Source organism: Perca flavescens, chromosome 11, assembly GCF_004354835.1.
Source record: "Perca flavescens isolate YP-PL-M2 chromosome 11, PFLA_1.0, whole genome shotgun sequence".
In the NCBI taxonomy this organism is placed as follows: Eukaryota; Metazoa; Chordata; class Actinopteri; order Perciformes; family Percidae; genus Perca; species Perca flavescens.
The window spans coordinates 37,356,173-37,380,380 of record NC_041341.1 but is presented as its reverse complement, the minus strand read 5'-3'; the positions used below and the strand labels follow the sequence as shown (position 1 = coordinate 37,380,380).

Sequence of the window (24,208 nt, the reverse complement as noted above, 5' to 3'; positions counted from 1 at the left end):
CTCCAGGGTTCCTCTGTGTAGAGAGGAGAACCTTCCAGAAGGACGACCATCGCTGCAGCACTCCACCAATCAGGCCTGTATGGTAGAGTGGCCAGACAGAAGCCACTCCTTAGTAAAAGGCACATAGCAACCCGCTTCGAGTTTGCCAAAAGGCACCTGAAAGACTCTCAGACCATGAGAAACAAAAATCTCTGGTCTGATGAGACAAAGATTGAACTTTTTGGCGTGAATGCCAAGCGCTATGTTTGGAGGACACCAGGCACCGTTCATCACCTGGCCAATACCATCTCTACAGTGAAGCATGGTGGTGGCAGCATCATGCTGTGGGGATGTTTTTCAGCAGCAGGAACTGGGAGACTAGTCAAGATTGAGGGAAAGATGAATGCAGCAATGTACAAAGACATCCTGGAAGAAAACCTGCTGCAGAGCGCTCTTGACCTCAGACTGGGGCGACAGTTCATCTTTCAACAGGACAACGACCCTAAGCACACAGCCAAGATATCAAAGGAGTGGCTTCAGGACAACTCTGTAAATGTCCTAGAGTAACCCAGCCAGAGCCCAGACTTGAATCCCATTGAACATCTCTGGGGGGATCTGAAAATGGCTGTGCACCGACGCTCCCTATCCAGCCTGATGGAGCTTAAGATGTTCTGTAAAGAGGAATGGGCAAAACTGGCCAAAGATAGGTGTGCCATGCTTGTGGCTTCATATTCCAAAAGACTTGAGGTTGTAATTGCTGCCAAAGGTGCCACAACTAAGTATTGATTAAAGGCTGTGAATACTTATGTACATATTATATTTTCGTTCTTTATTTCTAATAAATTTGCAAACATTTAAAAAAAAATTCTCCCCAGAATTCCTTTATTTGAGAACACTGCCACAAAAAATGGAAGATCGTGCCCTTTTCCTTGTCACATTTTATGCAAACATCCGGTATGTCATTACTGAATTTGTTAAGTTTAACTGGGGTCATATAAGAACGCATTAACCAGTTGTACTGCAGAAGTTTTAAAAGTGTGTTCACTGTTTGTAATTGTGCTTTGGTACACGCCCTCTCCCACTCCTCAATGGAGATATTCTCCTGAAGGTCCTCTCTCCAGGACTCAAGCTTATGTACTGACGTTTCTGAAGATTCACCAACTAGTTCATTATATAATTTGGAACTCACGCCCCCTCCCTGGCAGTCTCTCACCATAGGCTAGAATTGACAGGGACTGATTTTGTTGTTCTAATAAAATCTCTCAGTTGCAAATATCTAAAGAACTGGCTGCGAGCTATGTCGTGCTTGACAACAATTTCATCAAACACATCAGATTTGTATCATCAGGACTATAAAGATCTCCTATTTTTTGTAACCCCTGTTCAGCCCAAATTTTAAACCCCCCCTTACCTCCTCCTGGGGGGAAGAGATCATTTCCCCATATCGGACTAAATACTGAGAGCGCGTCAACTACTTGGGAGATATTTCTTAAGCTGTTGCCAGTAGGGAACCGGTTCCTACTCAAACAGTAGTATTCGGACCGGATTAGAGGCAGACACTTTTTTCTTTCTCACGTGCCTGTTCGCGGTGTCCGCGCTATTCTCAGTCACTGCTGATAGATGGCTTTTTGTACACGCTCCGAAACGGACGTAAAAATATCACACTCTCTCTGTAGTCTACCGTTAGCTAGCTACCGTAAATGTAGGCTACTTTAAAATGGCATATTTTCCCTCTAGGCTCACCAAAACAGACATAAAAGCATATTAACCATTCACTGCACGTGATCGCTAGTAAACATATTGCACTTGCTCTGCTAGTCTATCGTTCAGGACAAGGACTCCTACCTGTGTGTACAGGCCTCTTGGACACTGTCTGAGAGAGTTTTCTCCTGGGCAGGACATGCCATAACTGTGTAACTGTTATTTGTTAAATTATTGTAGTTGTGTGTTAGGTGACTTAGGTTTACTTATTATATATTTAAGTACTTTAAAACGTTAATATATTGTTCAATATAAATAATTTTCAAATAAAAAAAAAAAACTCTGTTAGGAATCGGAATCGTTTTAAAAGTACCGGTTCGGCATGGGAATCGTAAAAATCCAAACAGTACCCAACCCTAGTCCCCACTTCCCTACAAAATGTCCTTGTTGTTTAGGAATGCAAACAAAGAAATTGCTGACCTTAGGAAAGATGTTTGCCGGCTTTCCGAGGACTTAAAGGCCAAAGACGCCTTGTTAACCACTTGCTTGGACGTGGCTCATGATCAGTCATTCCGGATCTCAACCCTCTTAGCGGCCCTCCAGGATACGCGCACGCACACACACAGTCCGGTTCTGGTGGTTGATGATGGCAGATATGTGCTGTTTAGCTCTCAGGGTGGGTAGAGCACTGCCATGAGTCCATGACGCTAATGGCTGATTACTCCACATTTTAATTGTGATATTTTGTGATTACATTCTGATTCTGCAATGTTCTCTGTCAGGTAAATATAGAAGCACAATGTCTTCCTCCATAGGCGCCGATTTATGTTTTCCTCCGTGGGTGCTCACGGGCGCATGCCCTTTAAAAAAATAAAAATAAAAAAAGTAGTCAAAAAAATTTTGCATTTCAGAACCTTAGGAAATGGACAGCGGCCGATACAAACACACTATTAACTCAATAATAAAGCCGTAAAGTTTCAACTCAGGACAGCGCCACTTCTCACAAATACAGATAGGATTGGAAATGAGAAGTTTAACTGACCACCAACTACCGCTGACGCAGCACCACGACCGGCGGCAGCTCGCAGTGCTCTGTATCCAGCGCACAGTCACCTATTCTGGGGTAACTAGACCACCAACTACCACTGACCTGACTGAGCACGACGACCGGCCGCTCGCGGTGCTCTGTATCCAGCGCACAGTAACCGATTCTGGGGTATCAACCGCGATCAGCTTCGTGGGAAATAAAGAACTCTGTGCACTGGTGGTGGATGTTGTTGATGCACTTGCATCATTAGGTTTGCTTTTTTAATAACAAATCTGTCCATTTAATTCTCACTCTGATTACCTAACGCACATGCACGCACTGTGGGGGTGATGGAGGCATTTTCATCCAAGAGACGCTGTGATAGAGCTTTTTCACGGCAGACATGTTGACATGTCATAGTAGGAAAAGCACAGGCATATTCAAAACCATTATCAAGGTTATCAATTCCAGCTGTGCTTTTCCTACTATGAAAAGTCAAAATGTCTGCTGTGAAAAAGGTCCATTGGTGGATAGGATATGGAGCAGGGTACTGACAGCGACATAACCAATCACATTATGACAGACGCTTCACTTAGCACCAATTGCAATGTTTAATTTTAAATTAATTTAGCCTACTGGCAGTCTGGCAAACGTGGGTGCTCAGTATTTTCCGTGGGTGCCTATGTCTTCCTCCGATGTAGAAGTAGCCTACACTAAGTCAATAGATAGTAGGCTATACAGTGGCGTTGCACATTAAGTGGTTCAGGGTCCTTCTGTAAGTCATTTTTGGATACACTTTGGTTTTGATAAATTCGACAAGCAGCAACACCATAGGCCAAGTAATCAGCCCATTCCAAACAGGCACATTTTCAACGTGCGCTGCACTAGTTGATATTAATGACAAAACACTCGCAGAAATCGCGCAGGTTCTTAAGCCATCCCAGTGCTCTCTAGACATCATGCCTGCTAGTTTCTTTAAAAAAAGTTTTCAGCGCGTTTGCAATGGATTTGTTGCTCATTGCAAATGGCTCATTACTCACAGGCAGTTTCCCTGCCTAAGACCCAAAGGGCTAAGACCCTAAGACCACAGCTCCTCGCCGCAGCTTCAGCAAGGAAAACTTTGAACATTGTCCACTCGGGTTCAATGCCCCCAGCCTCCACAGGGATGCACGAAAAGCTCCGCCGGAGGTGTGAGTTGAAAGTCTGTCGGACAGGGGCCTCCTCCAGACGTTCCCAATTTACCCGCACTACCCGTTTGGGCTTACCAGGTCTGTCCAGAGTCTTCCCCCACCCCCTGACCCAACTCACCACCAGATGGTGATCAGTTGACAGCTCTCTTCACCCGAGTGTCCAAAACATACGGCCTCAGATCAGATGAAACGATTATAAAATCGATCATTGACCTTTGGCCTAGGGTGCTCTGGTACCACGTACACTTATGAGAATCCCTATGTTCGAACATGGTGTTTGTTATAGACAATCCATGACTAGCACAGAAGTCCAACAACAAACAACCACTCTGGTTTAGATCAGGGAGGCCGTTCCTCCCTATCACGCCTCTCCATGTGTCTCCATCATTGCCGCGTTGAAGTCCCCCAGCAGAACAATGGAGTCCCCCACTGGAGCCCCATGCAGGACTCCAGTCAAGGTCTCCAAGAAGGCTGAATACTCCGAACTCTTGTTTGGTGCATATGCACAAACAACAGTCAGAGTTTTCCCCCCCACAACCCGCAGGCGTAGGGAGGCGACCCTCTCGTCCACCGGGGTAAACTCCAACATAGCGGCGCTCAGCCGGGGACTTGTGAGTATCCCCACACCCGCCCGGCGCCTCACACCCTGGGCAACTCCGGAGAAGAAAAGAGTCCAACCCCTATCCAGGAGTATGGTTCCAGAACCGAGACTGTACGTAGAGGTAAGCCCCACCAGATCTAACCGGTAGCGCTCCACCTCCCGCACCAGTTCCGGCTCCTTCCCCCACAGAGAGGTGACGTTCCACGTCCCCAGAGCCAGCGTCTGCTGCCCGGGTCTGGTCCGTCGAGGCCCCTGACCTTCACTGCCACCCGTGTAGCAGCGCACCCGACCCCAGCGGTTCCTCCCACAGGTGGTTGGCCCATGGGATAGAGAAGGAGTTGCCACGTTGCTTCTTCGGGCTGTGCCCGACCGGGCTCCGTGGCAAACCCAGCCACCAGGCGCTTGCTGACAAGCCCGCCATCTGGGCCTGGCTCCAGACGGGGGCCCCGGGCTTCCTCCGGGCAGGGTAACTTCACCTCTTCTACGTTGGCTCATAGGGTGTTTGAACCATTCTTTGTCTGGCCCCTCACCTGAGACCACTTTGCCTTGGGAGACCCTACCAGGAGCACACAGCTCCAGACAACACAGCCCTCAGGTTCATAGGGACACACAAACCTCTCCACCACGATAAGGTGATGGTTCCCGGTGATGTTAGAGGCAGAGCTGGAGGATGATGGGGGATCACTGTCAATTTCCCAGGTGGAAGTCACTGATGTAGTCAAACAACTCCACAGTGGCAAAGCCCCTGGGATTGATGAGATCCGTCCAGAAATGCTCAAGGCTCTGGGAGGAGGAGGAACAATGCGGATTCCGTCCTGGTCGTGGAACAACTGACCAGCTCTTCACTCTTGCAAGGATCCTGGAGGGAGCCTGGGAGTATGCCCAACCAGTCAACATGTGTTTTGTGGATCTGGAAAAGGCGTATGACCGGGTCCCCCGGGAGATACTGTGGGAGGTGCTGCGGGAGTATGGGGTGAGGGGGTCTCTTCTCAGGGCAATCCAATCTCTGTACGACCAAAGTGAGAGCTGTGTCCAGGTTCTCGGCAGTAAGTCGGACTCGTTTTAGGTGAGGGTTGGCCTCCGCCAGGGCTGCACTTTGTCACCAATCCTGTTTGTAACATTTATGGACAGGATATCAAGGCGTAGTCGGGGTGGGGAGGGGTTGCGGTTTGGTGGGCTGGGGATCTCAGCGCTGCTCTTTGCAGATGATGTGGTCCTGATGGCATCATCGGCCTGCGACCTTCAGCACTCACTGGATCGGTTCGCAGCCGAGAGTGAAGCAGTTGGGATGAGGATCAGCACCTCTAAATTTGAGGCCATGGTTCTCAGCAGGAAACCGATGGAGTGCCTACTCCAGGTAGGGAATGAGTCCTTGGGGTTTTGTTCACGAGTGAGAGGACAATGGAGCGGGAGATTGGTCGGAGAATCGGTGCAGCGGGTGCGGTATTACATTCAATCTATTGCACCGTTGTGACGAAAAGAGAGCTGAGCCAGAAGGCAAAGCTCTCGATCTACCAGTCAGTTTTCGTTCCTACCCTCACCTATGGTCATGAAGGCTGGGTCATGACCGAAAGAACGAGATCCAGGGTACAAGCGGCTGAAATGGGTTTCCTCAGGAGGGTGGCTGGCGTCTCCCTTAGAGATAGGGTGAGAAGCTCAGTCATCCGTGAGGAGCTCGGAGTAGAGCCGCTGCTCCTTCGCGTCAAAAGGAGCCAGTTGAGGTGGTTCGGGCATCTGGTAAGGATGCCCCCTGGGCGCCTCCCTAGGGAGGTGTTCCAGCTGGAAGGAGGCCTCGGGGAAGACCCAGGACTAGGTGGAGGGATTATATCTCCAACCTGGCCTGGGAACGCCTCGGGATCCCCCAGTCGGAGCTGGTTAATGTTGCTCGGGAAATGGAAGTTTGGGGTCCCCTGCTGGAGCTGCTCCCCCCGCGACCCAATACCGGATAAGCGGACGAAGATGGATGGATGGATGGATGGATGAGTTTCCCTGCATCCCTGAAATCTGCAATTATCAGACCCCTTCTGAAAAAGAGAAATCTCAGTGCCTCTGTACTTAACAACTAAAGGCCTATCTCAAATCTGCCCTTCGTAAGCACAAGTATTGAGAAAGTTGCTTTTAATCAAATCAATGAGTTCCTGCAAAAAAAAATGACATCCTTGATAGAAATCAATCTGGTTTCTGTAAACTCAAAGATTTTAAACGACATTTGCATGAATAATGATGCTGGTAGTTTGACAGTACTGGTGTTATTAGATCTCACTGCAGCTTTTGACACTGCCGATCGCACGATCCTTCTGGATAGATTAGAAAACTGGGTTGGGCTCTCAGGAACTGTCCTTAGGTGATAATTTTTCCGGCCGTGATAATTTCCATTTGCATGCTTGTTTATTTTCCTCGTCTCTCCCTCTCTACCAAAGAGACTGGAGGACCACTCTCGGTTCCTTAGCGTAACGAGGAGTGAACCCTCTTGTCAGTCGCATGGTCTTTGTGTGGGCGGTAGGCTACTCCAGGCGGAGAGAGAGAGAGAGTTGGAGCAGGGTTTCCTGCAGCACTTTGCAGTATATGAGCGATATCCACCGTGTTACTCGGCGTCCCGTTTTCTTCCTTTCATTCCAAACCACACAGCTGACAACCTGCAGGTGGAGACTGTGGAGACGGGCTCGGACATACACGCCGCTGTGGACTCGTCAGTCTCGCAAGCGGTTTCAGGAAAGTGGCTGCATGTGTCCGACAATGCACAGAACATTAACGGTACAAGCCTACAGCTGTCCGCGGACAGAGTGTGGAAAGTATGTCAGAGTTTGTGTGTGTGTGTGTGTGTGTGTGTGTGTGTGTGTGTGTGTGTGTCGGCCCGCTCCCACGAAGCTCCGACCTGCAGAGGAGCAGAAGCCGCACCTTCGCCAAAATGAAGACTGAAAAACAGAACTATTTTGGTACATTTACTCGCCACATGGCAGATAGCCATACATATAGACTTTATTTATTAATTATATATTATTTAAATGTAATATTTAGTGTTAAATAATTGTAAAATGTAGTACAGAGTCTCTAGTCTGAGAACTTACGTGTCACAAACGGCAATTCCACAACTGTACATCAGCGTGAAAGACGACATACCAAAGGAGATCAAAGACATATTGTGGATATTTAAAATGTCTTCCAGTTCCAGTGTTAAATATTCTTTAGAAATAAAAGTGCATTGATCTTTGAAAAGGTGTACCTGTATTATTATTATTATTATTATTATTATTATGACATCATTATATTATATGCAAATGGTCTCTCGATGACAATATTATCGTTTATCGCCATAATTTCTGGGACAATTTATCGTCCAGCAAAATTTGTTATCGTGACAGGCCTAGACACATGGAGTTCCACAAGGATCTATCCTTGGGCCCCTTCTATTCAATTTCTATATGCTTCCTCATTGTCATACTCTGCAACACCATAAGATCTCTTATCATAGCTATGCGGACGATACCCAGATTTATCTTGCACTCTCATCAAATGCTATGACTATGCTCCTATAGACTCTCTATGTCATTGTCTGGAGAAAGTAAAACAGTGGATGCAACAAAATTTCCTCCAACTAAATGAAGATAAGACTGAAATAATTCTCTTTGGCAATAAAAAAGGAAGACTGGCACTTAGTACTTACCTTGACTCTAGACTGACTGAAAACGAGTACCAAAGTCAAGAATCTTGGTCTAATAATTGATGAAGACCAAAATTTTGGTCATTACATTAAAGGGGTAACTAAGTTGTCTTTCTGGCATCTCAAAAACATAGCGAGAATCAGAAACTTTGTATCCAAACATGATCTAGAAAAGATCATTCACACTTTTATTACTTGTAGGGTAGACTACTGCAATGCACTTCTTACTAATGCTCCTAATAAGACCATAAAACAGCTGCAACCCATCCAAAATGCTGCTGCGAGAATACTCACAAACACCAAGAGGAGAGAGCACATTACCCTAATTCTCAAATCCCTGCACTAGCTTCCAGTTAAATTCAGAATTAATTTCAAGGCCTTACTTATTGCCTTCAAGTCTTTCAATGGTCTAGGCCATTTAGACTTTCAATGGTCTAAATATATTGCCGACATGTTTATTGACTATGAGCCTGGTAGGTCTCTCAGATCAGCAGGTACTGGTCAGTTGGTGGTGCCCAGAGTTCTTTCCAAGAGTGGTGAAACGGCCTTCAGCCATTATGTTGCCCACTACTGGAATCAGCTTCCAGCCGTAGTTATAGTTGGCAAGCACCAACTATAACCATTTTTAAATCTAAGTTAAAGACTGTTCTCTTCTCCAGAGCTTTCAATTAGTCTTGTTTGATGGTATTTTAATTACTTTATTATCAATACTTATATTATTACTTTGTCTTCTCATGTATCTCAATTGTATATTTAGGGCCTGAGGCCCAACAGCGGCGAAGGCCCTATTGAAACTGAAGGAATTATTATTCCTACTTTCTTCCGGCAAATGAATCGCCTTTTTGAGGGACTTAACATACTCAAAAACTCACCAGATCGCATCAGTCCTGGTGAAAATGTAAGTATTTTAAGGGTTTCGGGAATAGGCACACAAGAATGGCTTGATAGCGCCCCCTACAAAGTAAAAAATGTTTTGCCCCTGCAGTACGTTTAACGTAGACTAACGAAACTTGGTACCCATATGTAGTATTTTAAGACGTACAAAAAAGCTCATTGGAGCCATACCCTAAACCCAACAGGAAGTCCGCCATTTTGAATCGAAATTAGTGCGATTTTGGCAATTTCCGCATGTTGCACTTAACAAACTCCTCCTAGAGATTTCATCCGATTCAACTTCAAATTTGGTCTGTGCCATCTTAAGACATTGAAGATGAAAAGATATTAAAAGAAAAACTTTTCGTCATATGGCATGGCCGTGGCGGGGGCCATCAAAACAGGAAGTGGGTATAACTTGAATGTACATTATCCAACTGGTTCGAAACTTTCCAGGATTCATAAGAGTCCAACCCTGACAACATCTGCAGGCCGATATTGGCTCAAAGTGCCCCTGGTGGCAACAGGAAGTAGACATGAAAGTCAAGGTGCTATACTTTAACGAAGTCCTCCTAGAGATTTCATCTGATGGACTTCAAATTTGGCCTGTACCATCGCAACACCTTAAAGATGAAAAGTTATTAAAAGCAAAACTTTTCATCCAATGGTGTGGGCGTGGTGTGGCGGCCATTTTGAGCATTTATCGATGAACAAAGAAGTTGTTGTAACTTGAGTGTACATTGTCATATCTACCCGAAATTTCTCACGTTTGAAAAGTCTGGACAAGTCAATATTATATAATTAATAATAATATTTTGTCATAGCTGGCACCAGGAAATCAGCCTGACAAACATTATCCGATTTACATACTTATGTGTGGTCTACATGTGATACTGAACCACCCCTCTATACATTAACCATGCCCGCTTATTCAGGCCACGCCCCCTTTCATAACATTAGAACCATTTAAGGTAGAGTCTTGTGTGAGGTATCATTGATCTCAGCAGACTTCTTCAATCGTGATGGTTTGGCCCGCACCCTATGCTTAAGCCACACCCCTTTCATAACTGGTGACCCATTTAAGGTAGTCTTGTGTGAGGTATCATCATAAATGAATTTGCCTTGCCTTGCCTTAAAATAAAGTCATATCTATTTGTGACCTGGAAAAATGGAGATAAAAAAAATCTAAAGTTTGGGTTGATTATCAGAAACTAAACAAAGAAAGCTAAACAGAATCAGTGAGTTCATGAAGTAGACCAGCTGCTACCTGGTGTCCTCATGCAGAAAAAAACTCAAATTGAACTAATTGTTCAAACCGAAGTAAAGAAATCTATAAGTCATCACTATCACTAACAAGACTGAAAATGGACTGGCTAAAATAATAAGCTATGTTGATTGTCCCTCTACCAGCATGTCAGCTCCAGATCTCATGGACGATAGCTGAGCTGTAAAATCTCAGTCCCCCACTGCGAACTCTAAGAAAATGTGTCTTCTTGCAATACAATTGGTATTTTCATTAAGTGATTATTTCATTAATTCAAATTCTGTATGCAAAAAAACAACAATCTTAAAACATAAAATGTGTTCAGGATTTTGCTAAATATTTTTTATCAAGACAGTAGAAAGTGTAGAGCATTACAGTATGTGAAGCAGAGTTTCTCGGACTGTGTGCACTGTTAGGTTAAGGTCCGGTAAGCTATAGAAACAGCCAGGTTATGGAGCTAGAACAGTGACAGTAACTTATGGTATTGAAAATAATAATTGGCATTGAAAAATGTTGAACTGAAATATAAAACAATCAAAACATCAACATCAAAAAGTAATAATCTCACAATGCTATCATTTTATTTCACTTTTTGAAAGTTTGACTTACTTTGCATCTCAAGTAAGTCTGTTTATCTCTGCCATTTTTTTTCACATAGAAGCAGGCTGGTTTAGTGTTAACTTTTAATGTAGGCCTAAGCTGTGCTGTTTTGGCAGAGGTTAGCTGAATAAGTGCTAACGCTAGCTAATACCACATCAGCTAGCCCACTTTGGGGTTTAAAGTGATATTAATTGTGCACGGATTGAGTTTTGGTATTTATCTTGTAGGGTGGAACGCTTGTGCTGTCTTTAAAAGGATTGCCTGCTAGATCCCTCCAACAGTCTGCATTTATTTTGTACCCACTATATATTTGTACCGTGCCTCCAGAGAGACCTTGACACTTTCCCAGACTTCTCCAGGACCTGTGCAGCTTCAAAATGTTCAATTAAACCTTTTTTAAATTTTGTTTTGGATATTTATTATGGCCATATGTGCATAAAAAATGAAATGCACACCTAAATTGTGCATTTAGTTTACAAAAAAAAGTATAATTGTTTTGTGAAGTATTCTAAAAGCAACTGCAGGCTTTTAACATTACTTGTCAATTACAGAATATACAAGATTTTTCTTGGACTGGAACCATAACAGAGTGACAGAAGAGTCTGCCAGTGGAGTAACTTTACCACCCATCCAGTGCCCTCTGAGGCTGCATGATTTTAATCCTAAACAGTTTTTGAAATGACATGCATTTACAGTGTGTAGGGACTCCAGCAAAACAGTTAAAGCTGTACTTTTTCAGTGAATAACAAATAAATATATTCAAGTAAGAATTGGACTCTATATTGCATAACAAATTACAGTAAATGCAATGATAATGAGGGGTAATGTCTACTGGCCTATACAAAAGGGTACAAGTCCCATTTCATGACTTAAAACCGTGTAAGTGTAAAATACAGTGTAAAAGTGTAAATAGTCAAAATCCAAAGGCTGACGTTGCAGAACTTCCTGAAGCCTTCTCAGCAGTCTCTCCATAAATGGCCTCCCAGTTGAAGGTACCTGTAATTATACACAACTTAGTGAAATCGGATGAGAAATGTAAAAGTTATGCCTTTAATCCAGAAATACTTGTTTTTGTTTACAGGCAAGTTTATACATTTATGTCCAAGTAAACCTTTAACTGATAATACTTTTGACTGATTCAGTTAAAAAATATTGTACTGGAATGGTTTACAGGATATTGTTAACTGTTATGTTCAGCTAAGGCAGTTTGTCAGTAAATGTGTTTTCCCAGTTTTAAGAGATGTCAGCAGATGTCTGCCTGTTAGTGAGTGTGTGATTTGTCTAGAAACCTGTCAGTCAGCAGCTATACTTGTGATTGGAGGAGAGTTACGGTGCCAGTGTTAGCTGCAGGTAGAGAGAGCGGAGCTCGTTCTCTTAATACATCCATGACGGAGCTAATGAGAGATGCATGCGAGTCACGACTTGTGCACCAGCAATAACACTGGCCTTAGGTCTCCTAAAGGACAGGAATTACTGTTATTACAGAAGATAGATTGACATCCCTGGCGGGAGACTTAGCTACAATTAGCCACAAGTTAGCTGACGTGTGCTAAGAGAACAGTGCTAACCTCTGCCAAAACAGCACAGCTTAGGCCTACATTAAAAGTTAACAGTTAACAGGGTGGTGATGGCGCAGTGGATATGACACATGCCTTTGGTGCGGGAGATCCGGGTTCGATTCCCACTGCAATACATCAACCAATGTGTCCCTGAGCAAGACACTTTACCCCTAGTTGCTCCAGAGGCGCAACATATGACATATATAGCAATTGTAAGTCGCTTTGGATATATAGCGTCAGCTAAATGACATGTAATGTAATGTAACAGTAAACCAGCCTGCTTCTATGTGAAAAAAATAAACAGACTTACTTGAGATTTGGAGGTTCCAGGTGAACTTGTGGAAGCCATGGCACATATGCAGTTATAACACATCTGTGAGGATGCCTGTGGAACTGCGGTCTCTCCCAGTAGCCTAAGCAAATTACCTGTAAACCACGCCCTCTTTTCCCCTCCCCTCAGGCCCCTCCTCCCTACGCCAAAACAGTGACAGAAAGTTGAAACTGAAAACCAGTAAAACAGCGTAAAAAAAACAACTGTCATTGAAAAAACAAAGAAATCAAGAAAAAATGTAGATTGACATTGAAAAACTTATAATGCAAAGGTCAAAGTGAAATAAAATAATAGCATTGTGAGATTATTACTTTTTGATGTTTATGTTTTATATTTCAGTTCAACATTTTTCAGTCCCAATATTTGTTGTTTCAATGCCAATTTTTATTTTCCATACCACAGGTTACTGTCACTGTTCTAGCTCCATAGCAGGTTTAATGGTCTCCCTGAAGAGCAAGACTTTATACTTGTTACCTCTGACAAGGAGATTGTGTTTTCGGCTGGATCTGTCTGTCTGTCTGATTACAGAAAAAATTATTTTCATGAAACTTGGTGGAAGAGTGTCGCCTGGTCCAAAGAAGAAATGGAAGAGCGGATCCGAATCACAGGACTGATACACAAATAATTTTTTCAGCGAGGGAGGACATTTGTGCTGCATTCAGTGTTATAATACAGTGGGGGAAATAAGTATTTGACCCCTTGCTGATTTTGCAGGTTTGCCCACTTACAAAGAATGCAAAAATCTACAATTTTAATCATATGTACATTCTAACAGTGAAAGACAGAATCCCAAAGAAAATTCCAGAAAATCTCATCATATGAATTTATTAAAATTGATAACCATCTGATGAGGAAAAACAAGTATTTGACCCCCTGGACAAACAGCAAGTATTCTGGCTCCTACAAGCCAGTTAGTCTTTCTTTAAGACACAGCCCCAATCCAAACCAATTGTCTACATCAAATACACCTGCCTCACCTCGTTACCTGTATAAAAGACACTTGTCAACACCCAAACAACCAGCATCCAAGATCACCACCATGGGCAAGACCAAAGAGCTTTCTACGGACATCAGGGACAAGATTGTTGATCTGCACAAGGCTGGGATGGGCTACAAGAGAATCGGAAAGCAACTTGGAGAGAAAAGATCAACTGTCGGTGCAGTTATCAGGAAATGGAAGAAGCACCACACCACCGCCAACCTCCCTCGGTCTGGGCCTCCACACAAGATCTTGCCTCGTGAGGTGTCCCTGATCATGCGAACGGTGAGGAATCATCCCAAAACCACAAGGGGGGAACTGATGAATCAACTGAAGGCAGCTGGGACCACAGTTACAAAAAAAACGGTTGGTAACACACCACGCCCGTCATGGATTGAAATCCTGCAGCGCACGCAAGGTCCCCCTGCTCAAGAAGAAACATGTACAGGCCCGCATGAAGTTCGCCATTCACCACCTGGACGACTCAGAAGAGGCCTGGAAGAAGGTGATGTGGTCAGATGAGACCAAAATAGAACTTTTTGGCCTCAACTCAACTCGTCGTGTTTGGAGGGCAAAGAACACCGAGTACAACCCAAAGAACACCATCCCCACCGTCAAGCACGGTGGTGGCAACATCATGCTTTGGGGGTGCTTTTCAGCCAGGGGACGGGACAACTCCATCGTATTGAGGGAGGATGGACGGGGCCATGTATCGTGGAATTCTGGACCGACATCTCCTTCCCTCAGTGAGAGAGCTGAAGATGGGTCGAGGATTTCAGCACGACAACGACCCTAAGCACACCGCCAAAGCAACAAAAGAGTGGCTGAAGAAGAAGCACATCAAGGTTCTGGAGTGGCCTAGCCAGTCTCAGACCTGAATCGATTGAAAATCTTTGGAGGGAGCTTAAAATTCGAGTTGCCAGGCGACAACCTCGGAACCTGAATGATTTGGAGGCTGTCTGCAGGAGGGGTGGGCCAACATCCCTGCCGAAATGTGCACAAACCTTGTCACCAACTATAAAAACCGTTTGACATCTGTGCTGGCCAATAATGGCTTTTCTACAAAATATTAACATGCTGTTTGTCCAGGGGGTCAAATACTTGTTTTTCCTCATCAGATGGTTATCAATTTTAATAAATTCATATGATGTGATTTTCTGGAATTTTCTTTGGGATCCTGTCTTTCACTGTTAGAATGTACATATGATTAAAATTGTAGATTTTTGCATTCTTTGTAAGTGGGCAAACCTGCAAAATCAGCAAGGGGTCAAATACTTATTTCCCCCACTGTATATATAATCGGAAAAATAAGAGCTTTCCCTGCTCATAGCTTAATCCCGACAGAAAGCCTCAGTGAATTTCAGCCTGCATGCATGTTTTTTTTCAGCCTTACATTGTTGAAACAGAGCAGCTAATATTGGTAAAGAGAGAAACAAGTAAGCGGACTGTAAATGACAGCATAATGCAGTAAAGACTCTCACACTGAGCTGAATGGAAACACTGATGATGAGGATATTCTTCTCATATGGTATCAGCATATCATAGGGAATGTCAGTCTGTGCATCTAGTGCAGAGGCTCTCAAGATAACCGAGAAAAGATTAATTTGCCAGTTGTCTGTCACACCACAATGTAAGCAAAAATTTCCAAACATCAGCGTAGCAATGGCCAGCAGTGCGCTGACCACCAGTCTAACTGCCGTGAAACCAGAGGCCTATGTGTTGTATCCCACTGATGATACATGGAATTCCTTATGTGACTCCAGTCAGCACCTTCTTGGCAGAGGCTGATGGGAATTGTAGAATTGAAGAATTGAACTGAAGACCAACCTTGACTGCCTTGGCCGTCTCCAGGGACTGCTCCGGTGGGATGCCCACCTCCCTCTCCCTCAGAAGCTGCTGTGTGAAGTAGGTGATGTCGCGCCCTGCGATAGGAATGTGCTTTATACAGCTGCCAATGACATAACCTTCAGCCTGAGAGAGGGAGAAGAATAAATAGAGAAACAGACAGGAAGAGAAAGAAACAGAGGTTATGTCATACAAGTATCAAGTCTACAGTTATAGCTTGATATTCTCAATCAGATCGACGTACTGTGAGGACTTCTCCATATCTCCATGCGGTTGTGTTTGGACTCCTTTCTTTGAGCATGTTCTAGCCTGGTTGACACCAGACCCTTCTCAGTTGTAACTGAGAGTGGGTCTGAGAAAGGTTCATTGACAGTTCATTTCCAAAGGGAAGTCACCAGGACGCCGCTCGAATGCCTCTGGGTGCATTGGATAGTCCTTCAACCAATCAGACCAACGATCCGGGTGACGCTGCGCTTCGGTAGCCGTCATGTATAAATGTAAACAAAAAGCTGCTTGCTGTCACTGCGCTATCGTCGTCGTGTAAAGCCCCCATTAACGGTTGTGAATGGTGTAAAGCCCGCCTCAGTGGTTGTGAATGGTGGCTCGATTTTGGGGACATTGGAAATGGGTTTGAATGGGCTCTTCGCCAGATTGACTTGAAGAGCAAATCTCAAATTTGCCGGAAGTTCATCAGGGTTTACCCAGGCTAAAGCATGTTCAGCAGTGGCTACGGACATGCTGACTCAGTCAGCCAACCTTTAAATGTATTCTGCAAGCACATTTCCTAAAATTGAGTAATTCATTCCAGCCTCTAAAACGCTGTGGTCTACTTTGAAACATCAACACTATCCCGTTATTGAGCAGTAGACAGATGGAAATTAGAGGGCGGATCGGGCCGCATTTTTCTGTCCGAGCCCGGCCTGCGTCCGACAGTTTTAGCAACGTATGAAATCAGATGTATCAAATAAATCCAACATCAGGCAAGTTGCAGAGTGTCTAAATATAACAGTCTGTAATCGATTGGATCACTCATGAAAATGGTAAACCAAAAAAAATAACGCTGCCGACTGACAGTGTTTGATGATGCTTAATGTTAAAAGGAACACGCCGACTTATTGGGAATTTAGCTTATTCACCGTAACCCCCAGAGTAAGACAAGTCAATACATACCCTTCTCATCTCCGTGCGTGCTGTAAGGCTGTCTGACGGTTCCAGTATTAGCTTAGCCCAGCACAGATCCTGCAGGTAACTGGTTCCAACTAGCCTACTGCTCTGAATTGTGACAAAAGTGTCAAAATAACGCCAACATGTTCCTATTTACATGTTGTGATTTGTATGTTGTTAGCAGGCAAAAAACAACGTAACATGAGAGTTAGCCATCTTCAACAGTAAACAAACCGGGAACTATATTCTCAGACAGGCTTGCTGTAGCATATCCTCCGCCCAAGTACTATATTCTTCCGCCTGAGAATATAGTTCCCGGTTTGTTTACAGTTAGAAGACGGCTGTGTCTCATGTTACGTTGTTTTTTGTACACGCCAGACTTATAAATCACAACATGTAAATAGGAACATGTTGGCGTTATTTTGTCACTTATTCGGAGCAGTAGGATTACTGGAACCAGTTACCTGCATGTTCTGTGCTGGCCTGATGCCGCTGGAGCCGTCAGACAGCATTACAGCACGCACGGAGATGAGAAGGGTATGTATCGACTTGTCTAACTCTGGGGGTTACGGTGAATAAGCTAAATTCCCAATAAGTCGGCGTGTTCCTTTAAGTCATAGCGGGGCATTAAAACGAATCAACGGACTAACTTATCGTTGGGCTACTACTGGGCCGTTATAACTGACGTTATAAAGGACTCGTGAGATATCTGAAACAATCTGGCTTGGTTGCGCAATTATCGAAGACAGTGCTACAGATGGGGGAGACACGATTTTAGCACAGTTTACCTCACACTCAAGTCAGTGCAGGACATTTACCCAGAGCTATGGGAGAAGCTGGAGAGGCATAGCTTGCTCCCCACAAAATTAGGCTAATAAAGTAATGATTAAAAAAACACAAATGCTTGATCAAGGGTCCGGCCCGGCCCAGCCAGAGGATAGTGGCGGGACATATCGGCCCGTGGGTCAAGTTCGGGCTCAGGCAGAGAATCTAATCTCTACTTGGGAGGGAAAGGGACAAAAATGTGAGCAGAAATTACGGTGTTTTGCTGCGGTTATCCTGACTCAGGGATGCATTTTACAAAGTCTACAGACTACCACGTTGTTGGCATTAAGGGGAGGTTCAGAATTTTTTAGTGTGTTATTTATCAGTGGAGACCGTTTAACACTTTTCATCCAGTCCTTCCAGTTCCAGAGTTCGCTTCAAGTGGGGTTCGGACCTGCCCCCACTGCTAAAAACAATCCTAAAGGAAACACTGCATTGTCACTCTCCACAATGCATTTAACTGTAACGTTATCTCCACTAACGTTGGCAGTTTCAATCTATCAGTAGCAGGTAGGCTAACGTTATGAAAGGGGCTAGCTTTAAGAGCTAGAGTAGCCTACCAAAAGTTATTACCTGTTCATCAGTAGCTGTTGGTGCATCTGGAAAGACGGATGGAACCGCATTCGTTGTCTTGTGGTCTTTTAGATTGCTGGTTTTTTCAAAGTCGTCTGGTCTAAAATGATCCCTACACATTCGCCACTTGAGTAGAGTCTCGGCCGGTTTCTTGATTTCCAAGCCAGCAGCAAGAAGCCACAGTAGGTTCCTTTCTGGATCTCGCAATGGAAATTTGTGGAAACTTTGTGGTGCCCATCGGTTGCGTTTATTTTTACAATTTCTAAATGCAAACTGAATCACCATGTTGCCTAGTCCTTAGTTTCCAATCCAATGCTTCAATACCACTATACTAGGCTACTACTCGGTGTCCCGACTGGAGTGCGCTTCTCGGTTTACTTTTTGGCCCAGTACTACTAACCGGAGCAAAGTAAAATTCCGCCGCCGCTACTGAGAAACTAGTCCCTCAAAATGTAATGCGATCAGATGCAAGGGTAGTTTTATTTCTAATATTATTCTATCAACAGACATTTACATCGATAGTCTGGCGTTATAATTTATTTGCCTCGGGTGTACTGTGGAGTGGTTAAGACTGTTTTTAGTGGCAGGCTAGCAGTTACTGTTGACTTGCGCTAGCCTAGCACCAGCGAACTCTGCAACTGGAAGGACTGGATGAAAAGTTTTGAACCACCCCTTTAAGAGTAAAATACTCCAACACTTTAGAACGTGTTGTCAAACTTGCGAGGAATCCATACTACCACTGTTGCTGGAGGCAGCCATGTTATTTTTTAGATTTCTACGCAAGATGCATCGACGCAAATTATTTGTGTCGACACATTTACGTAATTGATTACGTCGACTACGTTGACGAATCGTCCCAGCCCTACTCTCGATCTGGAAACTCACCACAGGGATGACGTGGGTGACACCGTCTCCGCTGTCGATGACCGTTCCTGTTAGCGTCCTCTCTCCCACCTGTCTGGACGTCCAGGAGGCTGCCAGAGCAAGCACAGCCTGGCACACACATACGTACAGAGAAATGTCACACTGATAATATCCTAACTGTATGTTCACATGTACACAGGCTACAAGCATTCTGTAACAAATTCCTGTGTACTACTATCATCACACTGTCATGGTCACATTAGGAAGCAGTACACATGACTAAAATGTGATGAAATTATGAATTTAAAAACGGACTCTTGAGTTCTTATTAGGATAACAGATTTATAAATCAGAAGAGATATATCTGAAGGTATAAAGTGTATTATACCCAAACTAGATGACCCAGCATATCTCACCTGCACAGCGATGTAAAGCCCTGGTACATTGAAGGATTCGAACATGATCTCGGCTGTGTACTCTCGGTTTTCTGGTGTGTTCAGAGGAGGCTCTGTCTGCAGACGGAGAATAAATAGCACACACACACAGCCACAGTACAGTTATTCTGTAACAAAGTGTGGTTAAAAGCAGGTTTTGATTCACCGTTATGTATGAGGATGTAACTAGTGTACCAGCGTAACATTAAGTAAGGAGCTTACGTGAGCCCACCACAGATAAAAATCTAAATCTAATAATTTGGGCTGCAAATAACAGTTATTTGTGCCAACATGTTGTAGTTTACTGGCCCTTGGCCCATGAGCTGAAATGTTAATTTCACACGGAGAGAAGAAGGGGTATTTTTGAAAATGTCCACCAAGAGCAGGAATCCATTTTGGATTTTTTTAAGCCCCTTACCAGGAGGAAGTAGTGGTCCTCAGGCTCAGCCCTCAGGTACTTAAAGATGATCTGCTCCATGAAGCGCTCCATTAGGTCCCAGTCCTCCACAATCCCATGACGGATTGGCCACTGTTGGCACAAAGCTTCAGCTAGTTAGAACACTGCATTGAGTTATGAATGCATAAGTAAAAGGCATAGGATGCAAAGCACACACACTGCAGCACACATACTGTTACATGAAACACTGCTTGTTGCTGTAAACTGAAAAAATTTAGTATTGTAAACTTCCTGTCATTATATTAGCCACCTATGTTTTTGTGAGATCACTGCACAGTTGACTTCTAAACCCCTGAAGCTGAATATCTGCACTGCAGTCCAACATATAGGTTTGTTCATGCTTATATAACTGCAAAAAATGTTGAACGTGTAGATGCTATGAGCCGCAGCTCTTATTGGAAGTTACCATGCTGACTTTAATTATTCATTTCTGGTGACATAACAGTACTTTCATAATGAAATTACAGGTCCATCAACATAGGATAGTTTCCTCTCCGTTTGCAGGTTAACCGTGCAACAACAAAAACGACTAAAATGCACAGCATGTAAGTTGTCTAATGACATCATGCAGTTGGTATGTCAGTGTCAGCAGGTGCAGCTTATGCCATGCTCCACAACACATGGAGATGGAGGTAGTTCAGTGAAAGATGTCCCGAGCTTAATCAATAATGCTTCCTCGAGAATGGCACTAGTTTGAGAGTTTGAAGCTCCTTCCCAGGTGTCACCAATAACAGTCATACTTTATCTTATATTATGGCTGCATTCATTTTAGGTGTTCCAGGGCCCTAAACTGTGTCCCCAAAGCCATGCTACATACTGACTGTATATAGTATGTACCATATACTAATCTTATAGCATGATGTTCTTGCAGTTAATATACAAGAAAATCAACATACCTAACAGTTTATACAAACAGAACACGACACAATAAGTGCACCATCAATAAAACTGCAACTTTAGCAACGTTAGCATGTATGTGGAGGAGCTCAGCCCAGAGCAGGGGAGAGGCTGTAGTGTGATGATACTATGAATACTACAGTTTTAGCCACGGGCCTGTTTAATACCGGGTTTTGGTACCCATCCCTAAATAAAAGGATTGTCCTTAATCATCGCGTTTCAGGCAGTCTTTTGCGATGCATTTGTCATGCATGTTCAGATGGTGTACATGGTCAGAACTATTACAGATGAACATTTAATATCTATAGTCACATTAGGCCTTTAACAATTTGGCTACAACTAAGCATACTGACTCTACATGGTCCAGAGATACTTGGTTTTGAACTAGTCTTGTTCCTGACGTGCTTCGCTCCCTCTTTTCCTGTGTATGTTGCATGTAGGAGAATAGTCTAAATTCGTACACAGACGTATGTATACTTTATTTTGTCGCTTTTCAAGAGTGAACACACTGCAAACTCAAAACCAGCTTAGAATTAGTATGTGGTACAGAAGTGGAACACAGTTCTGGCGTTGTGCATGCAGGCTAACTGGCTTACTGGGTCACCTAAAGGGAGCAGAGCCCTCGTTGATGATATTACCTGTGCTTTTCCTGCTATGTGAAGTGAGAGGCCTACTGCCTGTACCAAAGAGAAAACTTGAACAACTGTGTGTGCTGCTGCTGTATTATTTGTGTGCACCTTTTATAATCTGGAGGCCCAGATAACCAGAATAATTGCCAGCAAAGTCATAGAACATGAACTAAATTTTTAGTTATCGGTTACAAAGTCCTATCTTCAGCCAATCTCAATGTTATTCCATATAGTTGTGTGCAAGTCTAATGCTAATGTCTAAAATGATAATCAACATCCTTTAAAAGCCCATATTGTTGGAGAAATACAGGTTGTTATTGGTCATTCTACATAAAATATATAGCACGGATGTTTATAATGTAATATTTTAAAGGTAAATTAGTTTACAAATGGATTCCCACACTGTGATCCTGAGAAAGTCTTTCTCCTCCTTGTTTGGGTAGACGAAAAACATATTCAGCAAAATGGCACCTTTAATCTGCCCCTTGTTTACAAATCACTAAATGCATTACATGTACGATGAATATATTGATAGGGGTGCACGGTATCGGCCCGATATTGACAAAATAGCTGGATCGGTGGATCGGAAAAATTAACAGATCCACGGGCGATCCAGTTTTTTTAATTTTTTTTTTTTTTTACTCCGTTGCAGCTCCGGGACCCCTGTTAACTGCGTAGCCTTTTCACTCATGGTAGTAACTTCATAACACAATAATTAATAACCCACAACTAACTCTTTTTAAAAGGATAAAACACCATAGCATATAACAATTTGAGACAAACAGTTTATAACACTAATAATTTTACATTTACAAATGTAGCTACACCGCCGAATGGCATGCTGGGTAACATTACAGCTGCTAGCCTAGCTAGCCAGGTAGCATAACAGTCTGATAAGCTGGGAGAGGCTCCGGTCGGTACTGCACATTCAAGAACCGAGAAGAAATTTAGCTAGAGGATGAAGAAAGACCGGAGATACACCAGAACAACGTGTGCTCAAGAGAGGAGCCGTCTGTTGTTCCCAAGTTTTTTGTTTCTAACAATTTGGACATAATTTAGCCACTGTTGTTGCCCGTCGCTCTAACGTTACTCGGCCGTGCTAACGTTACTGTGCGTACGTTAGACGTGTCACTTCAAGCATGCAGCGGAGCAACATTATGAACGCAATCCACCTCCGTTCCCGCTACAGACCGTTGAGAAAGACGGGTTCAGAGCAATGATTAAAACACTGGATTAAAGATGTCTCGCCTCGCTGAAATACATCCTCCAACCTGCTAACATGATTCAAACAGCGAAGGAGGCTGACAGCGGAGCTCCGTTCACTCGCCCACTACAACAACCTAACTTACCTGTGGCCAAGGTAGTGGTTCTACAACTAGCTTACAACTATTTTGTTTTGAAAGGGAAACAATGTTAAAGTTGTTTGTATGTGTATTCATTCGATTTTAGTTTATTTTACTACTTTGCAGCACAATACAATTTCATGGATTCCCCTTCATGTAAAGTTATTGTATAATGTCGTGGAGCCAAACCCTTTATTAATAAAAGCTTTTAGTAAACATGATGACATTAACATGTTTTTGAGATATTCTATGTACTTCTGACAGTATAATAAGCCATTATAAACCTATATAAAGGTGGCCCATTATTATTTATTTAAATTTATTTTAAGAAGTTTGATTACATTCTATTTTCGATTTGAATGCACAGTTAAAATAACAAATAAATAAGAATTCAATACATTACATCTATGTTATTTTGTCTTAGATAGGAAAGTAATGTTTAGTTAGGAAGGTCTGGTGCCTTTTCTCTCTTCCATATGGTGGAAGGAAGGTATAAGGTGGAAGGTATACAGTTTATTATTAATTCAGCAACGGTATCGGATCGGTATCGGGTATCGACAGATACACAAAGCCCTGGCATCGGTATCGGGACTGAAAAAGTCGGATCGGTGCATCCCTATATATTGACTCTTTGAATAAACAGAAAACTATCAAACACTGGCTTTGCCAGTGGCTTCTGTGGGTGTGCTGAGCTGTCAGGGTCATGTACCTTAGTGGAATATGACGGCTTATCTACTGCTTCGTCTCCGATGTAGAAATCCAAGTCATCCACCCCCTTCATCATCCTCCGCTGGGCCTGGTCCCCAACCTTGGCTGACTCTTTGATGGCGATACCTGGCAAGAAAATAAAGAACTCAATAAAGAGCAACAGAGAGGATAAACTGTAAAGTTGTGTACATTGTATTCAGTACATTGTGTTAAAATGGTCAAGAACAATATTTTTTTCAGAATTATAACATTTTATAACTAAAACTTCAAAATCGGATGTGAAAGAAACCCTTTTAAAACCATGACAGCTGTTGCGGGGAGAATCTCAATCAAACTTCTTGTTAGAGCATATGACAAACATTTTCCTCTTTTCAAAGATGCATCATGGTCATTGTTAGCGTCACTGGCCTGCTTTGCTGGTGTGGGGTAAATTCAATGCCTGGTGAAATACTCACACGATGGAACGATGAACTGTGGCTCTGTGTTCCCTGCATATCCCAGTTTGGTGTAACTGCAAGAGAAAAGCATCACATTTCATTTTATAGAGGGTGCATGTTCTAAACAGACAACCTGCTACTCTGCTGGCAGGCACTTCTATGCATGAAAGTTAACTTCAGTAAAGATTATTTTTGGCTGCCATGTCCTATACTATCGTTTTCATCAATGCAATTGCTGTCTTTTGGCGGGTGGGTGCCAAAAGCAGC

The 24,208-nt window shown here is 43.4% G+C and overlaps 1 protein-coding gene across 2 annotated transcripts in view; it reads right to left on the bottom strand.

The window, feature by feature from the left end:
* The window catches only part of LOC114563892 (actin-related protein 3), a 45,731-nt gene that overhangs the window by 16,844 nt on the left and 4,679 nt on the right, over positions 1 to 24,208 (bottom strand). For both annotated transcript variants that reach the window (XM_028590862.1, XM_028590861.1), the window contains exons 2-7: positions 23,960 to 24,015; positions 23,506 to 23,630; positions 19,889 to 19,999; positions 19,453 to 19,548; positions 19,058 to 19,165; positions 15,593 to 15,736 (exon numbers count right to left, since the gene is read on the bottom strand). In XM_028590862.1, the coding sequence (XP_028446663.1) occupies positions 15,593 to 15,736; positions 19,058 to 19,165; positions 19,453 to 19,548; positions 19,889 to 19,999; positions 23,506 to 23,630; positions 23,960 to 24,015 (640 nt within the window). The remainder of the gene's footprint in view (positions 1 to 15,592; positions 15,737 to 19,057; positions 19,166 to 19,452; positions 19,549 to 19,888; positions 20,000 to 23,505; positions 23,631 to 23,959; positions 24,016 to 24,208) is intronic.